Consider the following 17,609-nt stretch of genomic DNA (forward strand, 5'->3'; position numbering starts at 1 on the left):
TGGGATGGGAGAACATTGTTGGGATGGACAAAAATAGTCATTTGAAATTTCTTAAAAGATCACGGGACAATCCCGAGGTGCCGAGTGCGGTCCAATAAACCATCAGATGGCTTTTAAAAGGACCAAAAATGAGGCCATCCTGCATGTTCCCCTGATTTAAATCCATATTGAGGATGAATGACAACAGAAGCAGATGCCCTCCATGAAGCCATCTTCACCACTTGAAGTAACATTCAAGAACGGTGCGCATTACTAAGTCCTTTTTTGAGAACCTTATTTTTATTTTAAGGGGCTTTGTTTTTAGGAGCTATGGTCTTAAACGTTTGCTCAGTTAATGGTTGTTTGCAATAAATTGTTGACTTTTTTCCACCTCCAATTAGAGCATTTTGAAGCTCTACTTAGAACCTCCTCAGGACCAAACAGTGCTAAATGTAAATTGGTAATGGTAATGCTTTTATTTCATTTGAACATGCATCAGATTACACTTGAATGCATCACATAATCAGTTCACAGTTCCACATGTCCAAAAGGAGAAGGAAGAAGCAAAGCTTATTAAATCCTACCCCTCCATCTGGTACTTTTACAATCACTAACTGTTACATTTGTTCACTTCCTGCTTTCCTAATATAGTTTAGTTTTTTTTTTTATAATTTTAATTTATTTATTTTTGTCAAATCAGTTCCCAGTTCCACACGTCCAAAAGGAGTAGGAAGAAGCAAAGCTTATTAAATCCTACCCCTCCATCTGGTACTTTTACAATCAGTAACCGTTACATTTGTTCACTTCCTGCTTTCCTAATATAGTTTAAGGTTTTTGGGTTTTTTTTATTTGTTATTATTTTTGTCAAATCAGTTCACAGTTCCACATGTCCAAAAGGAGTAGGAAGAAGCAAAGCTTATTAAATCCTACCCCTCCATCTGGTACTTTTACAATCAGTAACTGTTACATTTGTTCACTTCCTGCTTTCCTAATATAATTTAAGTTTTTTTTTGTTTTTATAATTTTTTTCAAATCAGTTCCCAGTTCCACATGTCCAAAAGGAGTAGGAAGAAGCAAATCTTATTAAATCCTACCCCTCCATCTGGTACTTTTACAACCAGTAACTGTTACATTTGTCCACTTCCTGCTTTCCATAATACAGTTTAAGGGTTTGTTTTTTTTAATAATGCACCATGTACCAAAGTACTCGGTGATATGAGCATCCAATGCCATAATGGGTACCATAGTAAGTGTCAATATAGTGATATATATAGCACATCATGACTGGTTCAAGACTCTTCATCCTTGGATTTAGCAAACATCAACTGCTTGTATTGTTTCTTGAATTCTTGCAGTTTGTCAGCTGACCTTCAATTTTAAATCAGGAGTGTATAATGAAAGAAGCATGACCAGAAGAACAGTCGACATCGTGGTGTGATGGTATAAGTCCATGGGAACTCGGGAGTGTCTGTGCTCTTTCGTCCTTTCTCAACTTCATTTTCCAATTTGTGTCAAAGTTGCTTCGCTATTTATCGCCCGTCTGCTGTGAGAGAGTGAAGTGTATTATAAAAACACATGTAAAATCCCTAATCTGTGTACCAAATGTTTTATGGTGACGCTGACGATGTTATTTATGTGTATGTAAACAGCAGATGTAATAGAGAACTGGGTTCAACAGAGTTGCTATAACACAGCTCACGGCGTGGAACAAATAACAATGTACGACTCTTTAAGGAAGTCAAAGGGACAAGACCGCCATCAAGAAATTGTATATCATGTCATGCACAGTGAACAGTGACAATGGTGAGGAGGAAATGCAGCTGACACAGCACGGGCGGGTGAATGGCTGATGCAAGAGATGAAAAGCAGCCTATCGAGAATTAGCTTCCCCCCCAGGAACAAAGCCCTTCCCCAAAAAGCAGCTGGCTTGGTGGGTGGGCTCTTACTTGAGGAGAGCTGCCGGGGGAGAAGCCTTGATTGGAGACTGGGGAGGTTGGAGACTGAGTGGCTGGTGAGCCAGTCTGATTGCGGTACTGTTGGAGGGAAGAGGGTTAGCGAGCACGAGGCTCCATGCCGGTCAAATAACAAAATATCAAAAAGGACGGGGAGTTGAGGTGGCATCCAACTCATTCCCAGTCATGGAATGCTCACTAATAAATTGATCCCAAGTCTTTCTGCACTCTCGAAAAATATAAATTTTACAACTAGAAAATTCCCGCGGGAAATTTTGATGGGCTTGCCACCTGTGTTGTGAACCTCGGGCTACCGTGCTAGCACCTAGCAAGACAGCCTCAAGTACCGAAAAGGTTGATGCAGTCCAATAGTGTCCCCACATCATGCCATGTGTCTATTTGCCTTTAGAAATGAGTAAATTAGCTAAAATGCTAACATGCTAACAGTCATCATGCTAGAGGGCCTCAAGTTTAGAAAGTGCCAAGGTTGTCCTATAACCTTCGTACATCATGCCATGTGTGTATTTGCCTTAAGACATGAGTGAATTAGCTTAAATGCTAACATGCTAGCAATTAGCATTTAGCCACAGGGAGAGTTGAGAAGTTTATCTCAAAAATGAGCCGTCAATCACATTTCTACGTGGCCGTATGGCTGAGCTACAAGGCTGTGAAAAGTCTGTAAATTCCCGTTTTCCCTGGAATGTGGCTGTTCTAAAAATAGAACAGGTGTATCTAATCTAGTGGCCCATTTTTGAACGGGGGTCCTTCTTGCGGTTTTGGCCGCATTACGCGCACAAAAAAGGGAAGATTAAGATATAACTAGAAAATTCCCGCTGGAATTTTGATGGACTTGCCACCTGTGCTGTGAACCTCGGGCCCGGTGTGCCAACGGCTACCGTGCTAGCACCAAGCAAGAAAGCCTCAAGTATCGAAAAGGTTGATGCAGTCCCATATTGTCCCCACATCATGTCATGTGTCTGTTTGCCTTTAGACATGAGTAAATTAGCTTAAATGCTAACGGTTACCATGCTAGCACCTAGCAAGACAGCCTCGGGTCCCGAAAAGTTTGGGGCAGTCCCATAGTGTCCCCACATCATGCCACATGTGTATTTGCCTTTAGACAAGAGTAAATTAGCTAAAATGCTAACATGCTAACAGTCATCATGCTAGCACCTAGCAAGAGAGCCTCAAGTTTACAAAAGTGCCAAGGTTGTCGTATAACCTCGCTACAGCATGGCATGTGTGTATTTGCCTTTAGACATGAGTAAACTAGCTAAAATGCTAACATGCTAACAGTCATCATGCTAGCACCTAGCAAGAGGGCCTCAAGTTTAGAAAGAACCAAAGTGGTCCTATAACATCCCTACATCATGCCATGTGTGTATTTGCCTTTAGACATGAGTAAACTAGCTAAAATGCTAACAGGCTAACAGTCATCATGCTAGCACCTAGCAAGAGGGCCTCAAGTTTAGAAAGAACCAAAGTGGTCCTATAACATCCCTACATCAAGCCATGTGTGTATTTGTCTTGAGACACGAGTAAATTAGCTTAAATGCTAACATGCTAACGCCTACCATGCTAGCACCTAAGCAGCAGTCTATGGGGCTTGCATTACTGAGCAAGCCCGCAAGCCCATAATAACAACCTCAATCATCCTTCCTGTGTGGGATAATGCTATGAAAATATTGCGTCTGTTTGCTGGCTTTATATGCGACTTCCTGTTGTCTTACCGAGCTGATGCTGGCCGAGGTCTGGCTGTCTGGGGAGGGGCTGCTGGCGGTGGCGGGGACTGTACCGGTGGAGGGAGGAGTCGGCAGGGTGATGAGCTGAATGCCCTGCGGCGTCTGCTTCTGCAGGTCGCTGAGCAGCTGTGCCTGGACCTGAGCTGTGAGCTGGTTAAAAAGTGGGAACTGGGCAAGCTGCTGCTCCAGGGTCAGTTGTTGCGTTGGCAACACCTAAAAGGAGAAGCACATACAACAAAGTCATTCAGGAATAGTTGCACCTAATTAGCAGGAGCAACATGCTACGTTAATTGGCGACAGGTATGAATGTGAGTGTGAATGGTTGTTTGTCTATATGTGCCCTGTGATTGGCTGGCCACCAGTTCCAGGATGTACCCCGCCTCTCGCCCGAAGACAGCTGGGATAGGCTCCAGCACCCCCACGACAGTATCACTGGGATACTGTGAACATCCAGCAGCAACACAACATTTTAGCATGACTACTATTTTGATGAAAAATATACTGAACCAGGGCTGCACAGCGGCCGGGTGGTTAGCACACAGGCTTCACAGCTAGGAAACCAGAGTTCAATTCCATCCTCGACCATCTCTGTGTGGAGTTTGCATGTTCTCTCCGTGCATGCGTGGGTTTTCTCCGGATACCCCGGTTTCCTCCCACATTCCAAAAACATGCTAGGTTAATTAGCGACTCCAAATTGTCCATAGGTATGAATGTGAGTGTGAATGGTTGTTTGTCTATATGTGCGTTGTGATTGGCTGGCCACCAGTCCAGGGTGTACCCAAGCCTCTCGCCCGAAGACAGCTGGGATAGGCGGTAGAAAATGAATGAATGAATAATTCGGAAAGATTCCATTCAGAAAAAGGAAAAACTCCTCATGTATTATGTAAACGTGGCTTATGTAAAATTGGATTTAGTAAAGTAAAAATTGAACGGCACTGGGGTGTGAAACGTAAAAACATCACCTGCGTCATGTTAACGGGTGAGGAGAGGGTGGGCGACAGCTGCTGAGTGGATTTCTGAAGATGGAGGTCAGTGGTGAGAGTAAGCGGCACAACAGGAGGCTGCCGGCGCTGTTCTGTTACAGTCATGTTGGGTTGAGGGGAAGTCGGGATTCCTGGGGGAAAGAAAACCAAGTTAAGAGTACAGCCAAAATCGAATTCGGATTATTTTTTTTTTAATCTGATTTATTTATATGCTCATTCACATTACCAAAAAGTGTGACTTTCAATTTTATGATTTTTTTTAGTGTTACCATGGCTGGCCGCACTGATGCCCAGGTGAGTGAGGTTGGTGGTCAGGCTGCCTGTGCTGTTGGACGAGCTGAGAGGCGGGAAGGAAACCGTGTCTTCGGGGTCTAGTGGAGTGGACAGCGGGGGAGGGAACTGTATATTGGTAAGATCAGGCAATGAGCCGCCTGTGTTGTGTGCAGCGGGCAGCACCGACGGATTCAATTCCTGGTCTGGTGATGGGAATATACTAGAAAGAAAAGAAGAACATTTTTGAATCAGTTATTAAAAAGCGAGAAAGCATTCATACTTCACTCAATAAATACAATTTAAGACACTCACTTGATTCCCGGGACATCACATGTGTTGGGGTTTGGCGAGTCCCCCTGCAGGCAAGGCAAACCTCAACCCTCCAATCTAAAAGCTTTGTATACATACATGTGACACCAAACTAACAAAAAAGTATGCAGCCCTTCCCTCGTCCCTCAGTACCTTCTCGTCGTTCCATAGCTGCTTCTGGGCTTCCTTGTCAGCATTCGTCTCCGGGCTCTCCGTCCCAGGCACTAGTAAGTAGTAAGCAGCGTTACTAATTAGTCAGCCAAAAACACACAAACTTAAAAAGCACGTCTAAAAACCTCAAGGTAGGGCTTTAAAAAAATACAAAAATTGTTACAACTATAATGATGAAAATGGTAATATTAATGATGAATATAATAATGGTGACAATAATAACAATAATAATAGGGTGGCACGGTGGCCTAGTGGTTAGCGCGCAGACCTCACAGCTAGGAAACCAGGGCTCAATTCCACCCTGGGCCATCTCTGTGTGGAGTTTGCATGTTCTCCCCGTGCATGCGTGGGTTTTCTCCGGGTACTCCGGTTTCCTCCCACATTCCAAAAACATGCTAGGTTAATTAGCCACTCCAAATTGTCCATAGGTATGAATGTGAGTGTGAATGGTTGTTTGTCTATATGTGCCCTGTGATTGGCTGGCCACCAGTCAGGGGTGTGCCCCGCCTCTCGCCCAAAGGCGGCTGGGATAGGCTCCAGCACCCCCGCGACCCTCGTGAGGAAAAAGCGGTAGAAAATGAATGAATGAATTATAACAAAATGATAATAACAATAATAATAATAATATTACAATGATAATAACAGGGGAAACAAGACTGTGGCATGAACATGATTATATCTTGCAAAAAGGTAGGCATTTAAAAGCTTTTGCTTCAGCCTACTCCTTTTCGGCTTTTGATCATATAGTTGAATACAAATGTAAATAATGGAAGGTTATATTTTGATTGATGTAACAAATGCACTGTAATGTTTCATATATTTGCCCAAATAAAATAAAAAAAACAACAAAAAAAACATGATTATATCTTGCAAAAAGGGGTAGGCATTTATAAGCTTTTGCTTCAGCCTACTCCTTTTTGGCTTGTGATCAGATAGCTGAATACAAATGTAAATAATGGAAAGTTATATTTTGATTGATGTAAGAAATGCACTGTTATGTTTCATATATTTGCCCAAATAAAATAAAAAAAACAAAAAAAACATGATTATATCTTGCAAAAAGGGGGAGGCATTTATAAGCTTTTGCTTCATCCTACTTCTTTTGGGCTTGTGATCAGATAGTTGAATAGAAATGTAAATAATGGAAAGTTATATTGTGATTGATGTAAGAAATGCACTGTAATGTTTCATATATTTACCCAAAAAAAAAAAAAAAAATTGCTTGCTACGACAAAATGCATAACGATTCACATCAGGGCAAGAAATGAGTCATCAATATCCCCGCCAGTCAGGCAGAATACGGTGCTGAGCACATGATTCTGAGGAGCCTATAAATAGCAAGGTGACCACCAGGCAGACTGGTTGGATGCCAACCAATTTGGGTTTCACACACACACACACACACACACACACGATCAGCGGATATTCAATGAATTATTGATCGGCCCATCTACATCACCTCGAGTCAGCTCCCATTCAGAGATTTCACTCCCGTGGAGGAAGCTACTAAATACAGAAGCAGCGTGTCGAAGCAACGAGCCGCATCATTCCAACTGTATCAATATTTACAAATGAGACCTGCACCTGCTCAAATAGAGTACCGGAGATTCCTGCAATTCCTGGTAAATGGCGAAAAAAGTGAATAATGGATGTGGCCATAAAAAGACTTAATATTACTCACAGCGAAAAAAAAAATGTATTCAGTTTTATAAATGGGCTGCATTTAAATGGGCTGTGGTTAGCGCACAGGCCCCACAGCTAGGAAACCCGTGTTCAATTCCATCCTCAGCCATCTCTGTGTGGAGTTTGCATGTTCTCCCTGTGCATGCGTGGGTTTTCTCCGGGTACTCTGGTTTCCCCCCACATTCCAAAAACATGCTAGGTTAATTAGCCACTCCAAATTGTCCATAGGTATGAATGTGAGTGTGAATGGTTGTTTGTCTATATGTGCCCTGTGATTGGCTGGCCACCAGTCCAGGGTGTACCCCGCCTTTCGCCAAAAAAAGACAGCTGGGATAGGTTCCAGCACCCCCCGTGACCCTTGTGAGGAAAAGCAGGAGAAAATGAATGAATGAATGTTTGTTCACTGGGTTGCACGGCGGTCTAGTGGTTAGCGCACAGGCCCCACAGCTAGGAAACCCGTGTTCAATTCCACACACCATCTCTGTGTGGAGTTTGCATGTTCTCCCCGTGCATGCGTGGGTTTTCTCCGGGTACTCCGGTTTCCTCCCACATTCCAAAAACATGCTAGGTTAATTAGCCACTCCAAATTGTCCATAGGTATGAATGTGAGTGTGAATGGGTGTTTGTCTATACGTGCCCTGGGATTGGTTGGCTGGCTGGCCACCAGTCCACGGTGTACCCCGCCTCTCGCCCGAAGACAGCTGGGACAGGCTAAGCCGCCACCGACATAGAAGTAGCTTTGCATCTTTGCAAGTTCGTTACCTCGTTTAGGCTGAAGCTCCTGTGATCCACCAGCAAACACCTCTTGGGGTTTAGGATTCATGGCGCTCTGGTGTAAGGCGGAATCTGAATTTGTCCTGTATGAGAAATGAGATGTCATTTAAAGGGTTCTTAAATTCTTTATTGCAACAAAGCGTATTTTGAACAGGATTATTCAGTTACAAAAATATATATTGCCCATAACGCATCTTCTGTGAGTTTCATGTACTGTAATTTCATTTCAGCAAGACATGTTTCTCGTGGGTTAGATTGTGGAAAAATGTCAAAAGGGTAGACCTTACCTTCTCCAGCTTGTGTCCGGTGGTGGGGAGAGGTAAACTGAGCTGTAGGGGCAGCTGTCGATGTGAATCGAGTTAAGGCTAATAAAGAAAAGGGATGAAAAATTGGCCAGAGCTTAATTTTCGTGCCTCTCGGCTCGTTAAACAAAATTGAACTAATCAATAACACAATTTTATATATAAGTGGGGTTTCAGTAACAAATAAGGCTCGAGTCAGCGTGCGATATTGTAAAAAATAGAAATGCTCAGCATTACCCTGTCGATGCAGTGAAACAAATGGGTTGCAACAGTCACATTAATAATGAGGCAAATCTATTTTTGATATTCTAAATTATTGAATGTAATCTGCAGTCTTGTTAGAGAAACCCAACGATGATGATGATGACAAAGTTGATGGGGCTAATTCAAACTCACGTCCTCAGCCTAATGATTTTATTAGGTTCTGTCTGCAGCTGAGAGAGAGTAGTGTTTTATTTTGAGGAAAAAATAATGTCAAATTTAAAGATTAATAAAAAGTTTTAATAGTAATTAAATCAGTGGTAATTTTTTTGAAATCTGGGTTGCAGAAAACATGATATTATGCAAATTATTTTGAAAATATTATGGGAATAATTACACAACAAAAGTTGAAATACTTAAAAAAAACAAAAAAAACTGCAAAAATAGAAAACAAAGAGCTGTATTTTTTTAATGAAAATTAAGTCAAAATATTAAATTATTTAATAAAATATTTCAAATATTTATATTATTTATATTAAAATATTGAATTAGTGGTAAGTTTTTTATCTGTTTTGCAGAAAACATGATATTATTATGCAAATTATTTTGAAAATATTATGGGAATAATTACACAACAAAAGTTGAAATACTTGAAAAAAAATTAAAAAACAGCAAAAACTGAGCAAAAAAGAGCTGTATTTTCTTTATGTAAATTAAGTCAAAATATTAAAATATTAAATTATTTAATAAAATATTTATATTATTTATATTAAAATATTCATTCTAATGAAATATGAACTAATTCAATCCCAGCCATTTTTCAAAAGCCATCCCTCTTGGTACCGACCATTTTTGATGATTTTGAAAGTTTTCAAGGCACACCAGATGGCCTATATAGACGTGGTATAGTCCAAAAGAAAAGATTACACTCTCATCTTTCATCAGAAAAAAAAAAGGTTTCTACCTTCTTCTGTTCATTAGAAATCAGAAGTAGAACATTGGTCACTTTTCAGCAAAATATCAGTTCTTTGTCTGAAAAGATAGAAATATAGCTTTCACTTTGACACTAATTTAGCCGTGTATATTTAGCCAAAATATTTATAAGTACATACAACACAATGAAAATAATTATTTTACAAATATAACACCGACAACTACTTACAATTTTCACATTTGGAACTGAACTGTGTGTGTGTGCACGTGTTAAAACTGCACCAAACATGATCTCTTCTCTTGTGCAGTTGCATCATCACCTCTATATGTGTTTGCGTTTGGGCAAACGGGTTGAAAAAACGTATAAATACATCTTTGGTAGTGATGACTTAAAGACAAATAGGTTATCTTTTACTTGCTATAAGAAGATTATTAGAATACAATAAGGTTATAACACAAAAAAACAAGAGCAAAGACCAACATTAATACTCGTTAAACGCTTTTTCAGCTATAGCACAAAGCTGAGATGCGGCCTGTTTGCATCCCTTCATTTTTCAGTATGTGACCCTCTCTGGAAAAGGTTTGGAAACCCATGCTCTATAGCAGGGGTCTCAAACACGCGGCACTAGTTTGAGGCCCCCGCCTTGATATGAAAGTTTAATGTCAGTGGGGCCCGCGCAAGTTTGATATGGATGCTGTATGGTATCATGTACCCAGAAAAAATTATTCCGTTTGATTCATGTTCATGTTAAAGGTTAAATAACTGTTAATAGTTATCCTCCCTATCCGTGTGGAAGTGGTAAGTTTTTGTTTTTTTAAGTTGAAAGGAAATAACTTGAAGGCTACCGTTTAGGTCGCTAGCTCTCTAGTTTGCGAGTTAGCATGTGTCTCAAGACCCTGCAGTTGCGCAATATGTTGTACATTTAAAAAAAGTATAAATGTGTGTATAGTCTTGTTTTGTCATGTCTACAGGGCTCTAATAATGCTTTGTTCATTTTAATCTGAAAAGAATAATTTGTCTAACCACCAACTATATGTGCTTTCTTAAGTTTTTATTATTTGCTGTTTTATTATTATTATTATATTTATTTATTACTGATTGATTTTCTTTATTCTTGATTTGTTTATTTGTCATCTTATTTTGTGCAGAAAAATAAAAATTAAGATATTTGAGAACAGTGGAATGTTTTATCAGAGCTTTTATTTTATTTATCGGAAACAAGCACTGTTTGGATATTTTTCTGTTTTTTTATTATTATTATTTTTTATTTTATTTATATATATATATATATAAAATTCTGTTTTTAATAAATGCGTCTTTGTTTTTTTTTTGTTGGAAAACCTGATGCGGCCCAGCCTTGCCCAGACCCTAGCTCCAGTGGCCCCCAGGTAAATTGAGTTTGAGACCCCTTCTCTATAGAAATACCTCAACATTTCAAGCCAATACACCAACTGCAAAAAGGATATCTGGCGTCCATGTTTGTCAACTGACAGGGGTCGGCGGTGGGGAGACGTGATGCGATTCCGATCACGGTAAACGCGATCCACCAAACCATGGTGCCTGGTTGTGCGACTGGTGTCCAGCACTGAATTCTAGAGTGAACACACTCATAGGTCACCGAAGGCAGCACGACAGCTCGCTCACACGACAACAACTCTTGTACAAAGGAAGGTCTCAGGATTAATGGTGCAAATGTGTTCATTTCAAAATGAGTCAAGCCATGGGGGGCCCCCCCGTACTGATGCTTGAGCTGGCAAATGTATCTTAGAATGGAAAGCCATGACAAGCAATGATTTTGATTTATATTGCAACCAAATTCCAAGTGCAGGGTAGAACTGATGCAAACATCTTGATTCCTTTGAACCATAAAGATCCTAAAGATCTCCCCGGTCCGGCTAAGCAACCGGATTTGCATATCTACGTAAAAGATGTACTACCCAGATGTACTATGAAAGTCCAATCTACTGTGAGAATGTACTGAAAGGCTAAGGGCTCACCTGAAAAGGCAGGTCAATGTTGCCATTTCCAATCTGATTGACATTGGGCAGTGAGCCTCCATAGTACTGTCCACGATTCTGCCCTAGTTGCAAATACTGGGTCTTCTTTAACTGCAACTGTGAGTAAAGTAAAATTGCATGACAGCATGAGCGCATGACTGATCTGATCACAGAAAAAAGGTCATGCAAAAAAAATGAGCGATGCCTGCCACTTCCCGGCGGGTTCGAGTTAATGCGGTGATTAACTGATCGAGACCAGGCACAAGAATCTTTCGTAGCAAATAAACTCATGTGAGGGGATGGAAATGACTTGCTGGCGTAATGCAGCGTTAGGATGCAACACACCGGAGATGACCCATTAATTCACTATGGCCATTCATTTAATAATAATAATAATAATAATAATAAAAATACAAACAAATGCAATGGAATGAAGTCAGGGATGGGAACACAAAAGAAGTCTGACGGAGACCACAGATCTATCTAGTTTACAGAATCAATGTTTGCACTCACTTCAATACAGTATTTCCACAAATACAACAGACAAATATGGTTATTATTTACATTTAAGTGGAGTCGAAGTACTTCACAAAATACATCAAAAATACAAAAAGCTGTATAAAACCTTTTCAATTTTCTGAAATGTGTTCTCAGTCATAAGCAAATCCTAATAATTTCATACGACATGTGAATTAGAGACTTGAATCTACCCCCCCACACACAAAAATCCCTCGTTTGTCGCAGTTAATTGCTGATAAGTGAAGTTCCGCAAAATAGAATTCCCATTTAGATATAAAATATTTTTTTGTAGTTAGAGCATGAAAACCTTTTCACAAACTTCCAAATATTGTTTAATGTTAGAGACCTCTAGACGTGACATAACACCCCTAGAGTTACCTTTACACTACCAAATATACCGTCGAAGACATGAAAAGAGTATTGGGTAAGTGCCTACTGTTTTTTTTGGTACTTCCTGTTGTGTACTGTGTACTGGGCGCGACAGTTCCCCCGTGTTTCTGATAATTTTTGCCTGATGTGAGATTATTTTTCGGCATTCAAGTTTGCCGCAGTTAATTGCTGAGAAGTGAAGTTCCGCAAAATAGGATTCCTATTTAGATATAAAATATTTTTTGTAGTTAGAGTATGAAAACCTTTTCACAAACGTGACATAACACCCCTAGAGTCATCTTTACATTCGTACTAGCCAATATACAGTCGAAGACATGATAAGAGAATAGCATTGGGCTATTCAAGTTCCTACTGTTTTTTTTTTGTACTTCCTGTTGTGTGCAGTACTTCCTTACATTGTCTCGTTAATGTAAGGGTATTATTAGTGTGTTCCTGTAAATGTGTTTTGGTGCTGGGGGAGCTGAATGCAAGGCCAACAGGAAGTGACGTCAGCGATTCAGAGATGAGTTGTGCTAGAGGCGCGACAGTACTCCCTGTTTCTGATTATTGTTGCCTGATGTGAGATTATTTTTCGGCATTCAAGATAGCATATCTTAATCTTAATCTTTATAATTAAACTCCGGACATGTTTTATATCGATATATATTTTCTTTTCAAAGAAAAACTGGACTTGGGAATTGCGGTAATGCACACCGAAATTTATTTGCCAACCGCCAATAAACAATAGAAAAAGAAAAACATGACAAAGACGAACGCACCCTAACAACTTTCAAGATACCTCAATCGGATTGGGGAAAGGAATATTCCACCCCTGTGAATCCGATTATATGTTATTCGGATTGGCACTTTTCTTCCGGAATGAGGTGTATACAAAGATTAATTAATAATGCAATTGAAATATTTGTGTCCATGTATACGTGGCTATTGTGTCGTGAAATTATTTCTCATTTGTATCCGCTTTCGATGCAGGAAGGCAACCGCTGTGAACTCAAAAGTACCGCCCACCTTCCTATTGGCTTGTCAATCAATCATAATATTAGAGGACATTTGGTTGCAGATGGAGAGAGTGGAAAGGTAAGCCAAAACTGCTGTGGCTGTGGCTTCCTGACATGAAGAAGCACATCATGCCAGTTGTGACTAATATTTGAATTTGTTTGATGATCTGAAATATTTTTTTAACATTTAAGATGTTAAAAAAATAAATATATATATATAACTTTTGTATGAGAGTTTTTTTTTATGATACATATTTGCATTGTAACACACTGCAACCTCCAAAGGCTCCAAACACAGAAATGATCCAAAACCATAAACACACAATAAAGGTACCATAAGGCAGATGCAACATAGAAATTAAAAATACTGCAATCACAGAAAAATGCTGCAAAAAAAACACAAACAAACCCCAAAAACTACTGCATGGGAGAAATGCTGCAAGTTCACAGAACAAAACGGAAGACTTCTGACGGGGCGGAATGAATATGTACATTTTTCTTTATGTGTTTGTTCAATATTAGCGTTAGCATGAAACCAATGAAGTCTTCTATCATGTAGTTGCCTTGGAGTGTTTCGAGTGTGATTTGCAGCATTTTAATTGCATTTTTTTTTTTTTTACATTTGCATCATTTTTCGGTTGCATTTATTATTTTTGGTCATTTTTTTGTTTGAAGCATTTTGACTTTGCACGTTTTCCTTGTATCTGCCACTTTATTTTAGTATGATTTTAAGCCCACTGCGTTATGCAAGGTGTTCCTCCAGCTGACATTCAAAGTCAAAAATTCAAAGTTCGTACCGTCTTTGAACGCAGCGCTTTCCGGTTTGCTGCAGCTAATGACTGGAATCTCTCTCCATCTTTAAACAGTGGGTTTTCTCCGGGTACTCCGGTTTCCTCCCACATTGTCCATAGGTATGAATGTGAGTGTGAATGGTTGTTTGACTATATGTGCCCTGTGATTGGCTGGCCACCAGTCCAGGGTGTACCCCGCCTCTCTTGCCCGAAGATAGCTGGGATAGGCTCCAGCACCCCACGACAGTATCACTCGGATACTGTGAACATCCAGCAGCAACACAACATTTTGGCATGACTACTATTTTGATGAAAAATATACTGAACCAGGGCTGCACAGCGGCCGGGTGGTTAGCACACAGGCTTCACAGCTAGGAGACCCGAGTTCAATTCCATCCTCGGCCAGTATGGAGTTTGTCAATCACAAGCATGATCAGAGACTGTTAATACGGAACTGTCAATACAACTTAAAGGGAAAGACCAACGGATTTTAACCAGCTTTCAGTCTTTTCGAGTTGTTTTTTAAGGTATATTCGTGCCAACGACGCCAGAAAATAATTAACCTTAACTAAGTAATCATTTTAATTACCTTCCGGAAGTGACGCACTGGGTTCATCTCGCCCAATACAACAACAACATAACACACTGATCTTACCTGCAGCGGGCTACACAGTTGATCGATCGCATGCAAGTTTACTTCTAATATGCCTGCTTGCCTGCTTGTTCCATTTAAAAGTCACTTGTAACGAGTGAGTGATCTTAAAACTTCTCATACCTATGCTTGGTTTGATCCAGAGTGTCCTGAACAAGTTACACGAAGAGGTAGAGTTCTGTAAATACATACGCATTTGTTAGAGTTCCTCTAGGTCCTCTTGGCTTTGGAAATCTTCTCCAGTTGTACTGGTGGCTCCTGAAGTAGGTGTCTAGCACAGCTTCATTTAGGTGAGCCACGAAATCTGGGTGCTCAGTCACACACTTCTGTACATAGCCTGGATGCTCGTCGTCTTCTTCCACATCGGTTGGCTCAGGGTCGAATTGGTCCACTATTGTTTGTGCTTGTTGGATTTCATGACAGCACACACATTCGTCTTCTGTCGGCATGGCTTGGCATTTCTGGCATGTGCACCAGTAGTCGCCGGTAACCCGGCCGGCTGGTATGGCCGCCATTGTGGTTGTTCTGTCCGCCTCTTCAGCCGCTCTTCTCCTGGCTTCTACTTCTTCTGCTGTCAAGTTTGGCTCAAATTGGTAAGGCCGAATGGTTCCTCGATGAAAAAATTCATCTTCAGAAGACGAACTATTCCCAGAAGACGCCATAGTCTCATATGGCAAGTGAAGTTGGTCGGTCGTGTGTAGCGTGTCAATGGCAGTCAGTGTGTTATGTTGTTGTTGTATTGGGCGAGATGAACCCGGTGCGTCACTTCCGGAAGGTAATTAAAATGATTACTTAGTTAAGGTTAATTATTTTCTGGCGTCGTTCGCACGAATAGACATTAAAAAATAACTCGAAAAGGCTGAAAGCTGGTTAAAATCCGTTGATCTTTCCCTTTAAGAATCAGGATGCACGGCGGACGAGTGGTTAGCGCGCAGACCTCACAGCTTGGAAACCAGGGTTCAATTCCACCCTCAGCCATCTCTGTGTGGAGTTTGCATGTTCTCCCCGTGCATGCGTGGGTTTTTTCTCCGGGTACTCCGGTTTCCTCCCACATTCCAAAAACATGCTAGGTTAATTGGTGACTCCAAATTGTCCATAGGTATGAATGTGAGTGTGAATGGTTGCTTGTCTATATGTGCCCACCCACCGCGACCCTCGTGAGGAAAAAGTGGTAGAAAATGAATGAATGAATAATAATAATAATAAATGTGCTACAATAATTACATCCCGCCTCTTCCCGCTTTGTGTATGTACTATGCAAGCTAGTTGCTTGTTGTCAGCCAATGATAGCAATTTGGCAAAGTTTAGCCACTAACGTTGGCTATCATTGAATGTGCAGCCTATCGTAACAACAACAACAACATGACTGCAAATTGTTGATCAAACCTCTGAGATGATCTCGAGGCGAAATAAAACCTTTTTTTAATATGAAATATAAAAGGTAGCCATAACTATTGTAAAACCGTGTCATCCTAACCTAGACTTCAAACAGTTCAATATTCCATTCTATTATTCGGACTAAGATAACATCCACAATGGATGACAATTCCTGACTGCAGCGAACCTTGTCGTGCGGAGTGTGGGGCGGTGAAAAACAAAACAATAGCAACATTTTCGTTTTCCTTGCCGAGGCGTTTCAAACGACTATGCTAGCATGCTAATGTAGCTGTTGTTGTCGTCCAGCTAGCTAGTCGAGGACGAGATCAAAACAAACCACAGCTGGGGACGGCGCCTGATATGAACGCTAACGTTCGGGCTGCTCTCTATAAATACATAAATTATTTTATTTTTTTTATTATGAATTGATTGCTTAGCTTGCATGCTGGTGGTTTAGCCGAAATATTCATTCATAATCAGTTGTAAATAATCCACTAGCCGGAGGACAGGTGTACATTTCACTCTCAGCTCCAATGAGCTAGCTAACTGGACCCGCATTCATTGTTTATTATTGACACTTGACTTATATATTTGCAACTATCTGAGTTAAAAAAGAGTACTAATGTAATACAGTATCGTTGCATTGTTGCTGCGGAATCCTTCACTTTCGCCTCTTAGCGCATAAACATTCAGGTTGATTTTCGCAGCATTCGCTAGCTGCCCAGACAAGCGCTTGCAACAAAATGCGGAAAAAGAGGGTCATGCACGTCTTACCCGCGCAGCTCTGGTAATGTTCAGGTCTTTCATGACTTCTTCAAATGCCGCAGTCTCTTCCGCCTGTTTCTGGTTATGCAAAGCGATTTTTTCGCTAAATTTGCGAGGATTGTTAGAGGACGCCATCTTTCCCTCTTCTCTTAATGGAATGTTACGTTACGCACCACGTTGGGGCCTTCTGGTGACGTCATCACGCAGTCGGTGCTTCTTTTGGACACGCCCACTTCAGCTGTCATTTATCATATGCCCGCCCCTTGGTTCAGTGAAGTCAGCTGTCAAAAGTGGGGGACCCTCATATTCTGAAAATATAATGAATTTATTATCAATGACTTATTTTATTATTATGATTATTACTGGTGTTTGTCAGATATAGCTGACTTACTTTACATACAAAAAACTGCACGAGTACTCAAAAGTGGTTCTATTCTATTGGATTCTATTGGTTTTATTTCATTTGAACATGCATCAGATGACACTTGAATGCATCACATAATCAGTTCCCAGTTCCACATGTCCAAAAGGAGTAGGAAGAAGCAAAGCTTATTAAATCCTACCCCTCCATCTGGTACTTTTACAATCACTGTTTTCCTAATATAATTTAAATGATTTATTTTATTTTTTAACTATTTATTTTTGTTTTATTTTAGTTTTATTTTATGTAAAAAAAAATATATATATATATATTTTGTCCCGTACCAAAGTCACCATACAGTGACATAATGTGTACCATAGTAAGTGTCAATATAATACTAATGCAAGTGCGTGCAAGTGGTTAGCGCGCAGGCCTCGCAGCTAGGAGACCCCAGTTCAA

At 40.4% G+C, this 17,609-nt stretch overlaps 1 protein-coding gene across 3 annotated transcripts in view; it reads right to left on the reverse strand.

The window, feature by feature from the left end:
• Window positions 1-16,963, reverse strand: part of crtc1b (CREB regulated transcription coactivator 1b) — a 29,496-nt gene extending 12,533 nt beyond the window's left edge. The window contains exons 1-11 of one of the 3 annotated variants that reach the window (XM_058072669.2): window positions 16,799-16,963; window positions 11,301-11,417; window positions 10,768-10,895; window positions 8,154-8,213; window positions 7,855-7,949; window positions 5,392-5,462; window positions 5,242-5,285; window positions 4,926-5,149; window positions 4,636-4,787; window positions 3,662-3,886; window positions 1,926-2,012 (exon numbers count right to left, since the gene is read on the reverse strand). In XM_058072669.2, coding sequence (XP_057928652.2) covers window positions 1,926-2,012; window positions 3,662-3,886; window positions 4,636-4,787; window positions 4,926-5,149; window positions 5,242-5,285; window positions 5,392-5,462; window positions 7,855-7,949; window positions 8,154-8,213; window positions 10,768-10,895; window positions 11,301-11,417; window positions 16,799-16,924 — 1,329 coding nt within the window. In that variant the 5' untranslated portion in view covers window positions 16,925-16,963. The remainder of the gene's footprint in view (window positions 1-1,925; window positions 2,013-3,661; window positions 3,887-4,635; window positions 4,788-4,925; window positions 5,150-5,241; window positions 5,286-5,391; window positions 5,463-7,854; window positions 7,950-8,153; window positions 8,214-10,767; window positions 10,896-11,300; window positions 11,418-16,798) is intronic. The other 2 variants (XM_058072672.2, XM_058072671.2) reach the window with 2 other exon arrangements.
• Between the last annotated feature and the right edge of the window lie 646 nt (window positions 16,964-17,609).

This window comes from Doryrhamphus excisus, linkage group LG4, assembly GCF_037039965.1.
Source record: "Doryrhamphus excisus strain RoL-2023G ecotype Guam linkage group LG4, RoL_Dexc_Guam_v1.1, whole genome shotgun sequence".
NCBI classification, from domain to species: Eukaryota; Metazoa; Chordata; class Actinopteri; order Syngnathiformes; family Syngnathidae; genus Doryrhamphus; species Doryrhamphus excisus.